Source organism: Octopus bimaculoides, chromosome 2 (genome assembly GCF_001194135.2).
Source record: "Octopus bimaculoides isolate UCB-OBI-ISO-001 chromosome 2, ASM119413v2, whole genome shotgun sequence".
NCBI classification, from domain to species: domain Eukaryota; kingdom Metazoa; phylum Mollusca; class Cephalopoda; order Octopoda; family Octopodidae; genus Octopus; species Octopus bimaculoides.
Genome location: NC_068982.1, coordinates 46770899 through 46772407, shown reverse-complemented (window position 1 = coordinate 46772407; position 1509 = coordinate 46770899). Strand labels below are relative to the sequence as shown.

The 1509-nt window shown below is 35.3% G+C and overlaps 1 protein-coding gene across 6 annotated transcripts in view; it reads left to right on the top strand.

The window, feature by feature from the left end:
• Positions 1 to 1509, top strand: part of LOC106875928 (tubulin polyglutamylase ttll6) — a 426314-nt gene that overhangs the window by 273888 nt on the left and 150917 nt on the right. For all 6 annotated transcript variants that reach the window (XM_014924247.2, XM_014924246.2, XM_014924244.2 and 3 more), the window contains one exon: positions 1133 to 1263. In XM_014924247.2, coding sequence (XP_014779733.1) covers positions 1133 to 1263 — 131 coding nt within the window. The remainder of the gene's footprint in view (positions 1 to 1132; positions 1264 to 1509) is intronic.

The window sequence follows — 1509 nt, the reverse complement described above, 5'->3', positions numbered from 1 at the left end:
ATATATATATATATATATACATACATATATATATATAGTAATGTAACAATAGTAAAATATATCAATAATACGTTTTTCATAGTGCAAACACCTTGTATAGAGCTCAGTGCACCAGGCTGAGTGGATAAACTCAGGGCAGACTGTTGACTTCATATGATAAATATATGTATGTATGCATGTAGGTATGTATGTAAAAAAAAGGGTAACGACCCCTTTGGTCTCCCCACCTATGCACAAGTCTGGACAAGGTTGTTTATGGAAGACCAGCAGTCACCCAGGCATACCAGTCTCCCTTCTTCCTGTCACCGATGTTATTCAAGGGAAAGGCAAAGGCCAATACAGCTTAATACCAATGATGTCGAAACTCATTTCTACAGCTGAGTGAACCAGAGCAACCTGAAATAAAAGTGTCATGACACTCTAACCACTGAGACATGTGCCTTCACCTTACCTTACCTGTATGTAAGCATGTATGTATGTATGTACCTGTATACACATGCATGTATATCTATTACTATTATGGTACATGTGTCTCCAACTAGGAGGAACCTTGTTGACGCCATCTAACAGCAACTATCATTTAGCTATTGTGTCAAAGAAGTATTTTACTCACAGTACTTGTCCTGCTTGTTAGCAAGGGTGCATTTTTTTTAGCACCTAAGCAATATATGCATTCCAGAACTCAAAGGGGAAGTTTGGATTAAATATGATCAGCAACTTCATTCATTTCCTTAATAATTTTGCCAATCCACTGCTATAATCTGATTCTTTATTTATTGACCCAAAAATGTTTGAAGGAGAAAGTGGACCACAGCAGGATTTGAACTTTAAATGCAGAAAGCCTATATCAATACCACAAGTCATCCTGCCTGATACTCTTATGAGTTTGCCTATTAACTGTCTATATATGTATGCACATACTTATGTATATATATATGTGTGTATTTGTGTGTGCATGCATATGCAAGTGTGTCTGCATATGCATGTATGTGTTTGTGCATGTACATGTGTGTCTGCATACGTTTGAGTGTGTGTTTGTGCACCCACATATGTGCATGTTTGCTGAAATTTGTGACAACAAAATCCTATTTTTGTATTAAAAAAAACTATTTTCTGTTCATTTGATTCACAGAAAATCAATCATTTCCCAGGAATGAACGAAATTTGCCGCAAAGATCTTCTGGCACGCAATATGACTCGCATGCGTAAGATGTTCCCCAAAGAATATGATATATTTCCTAAAACTTGGTGCCTTCCAGCAGAGTAAGTTGGAACTGGAATTTTATTGTTTACTGCTTTTGAAGAAAGAAATTGCCCATTATTCTTTGATTGGTGACACACCTTAGCAATACTTATACACATACATGCATACACATACTCAAAGAAGCATACTTAGTTACATGCATACATAGAAACATTTAGAAACATACATAATTTTACTTGGTACACAGATGTGCATACACATAGGGGAATTCATATATATATATATATATATATATATATATATAT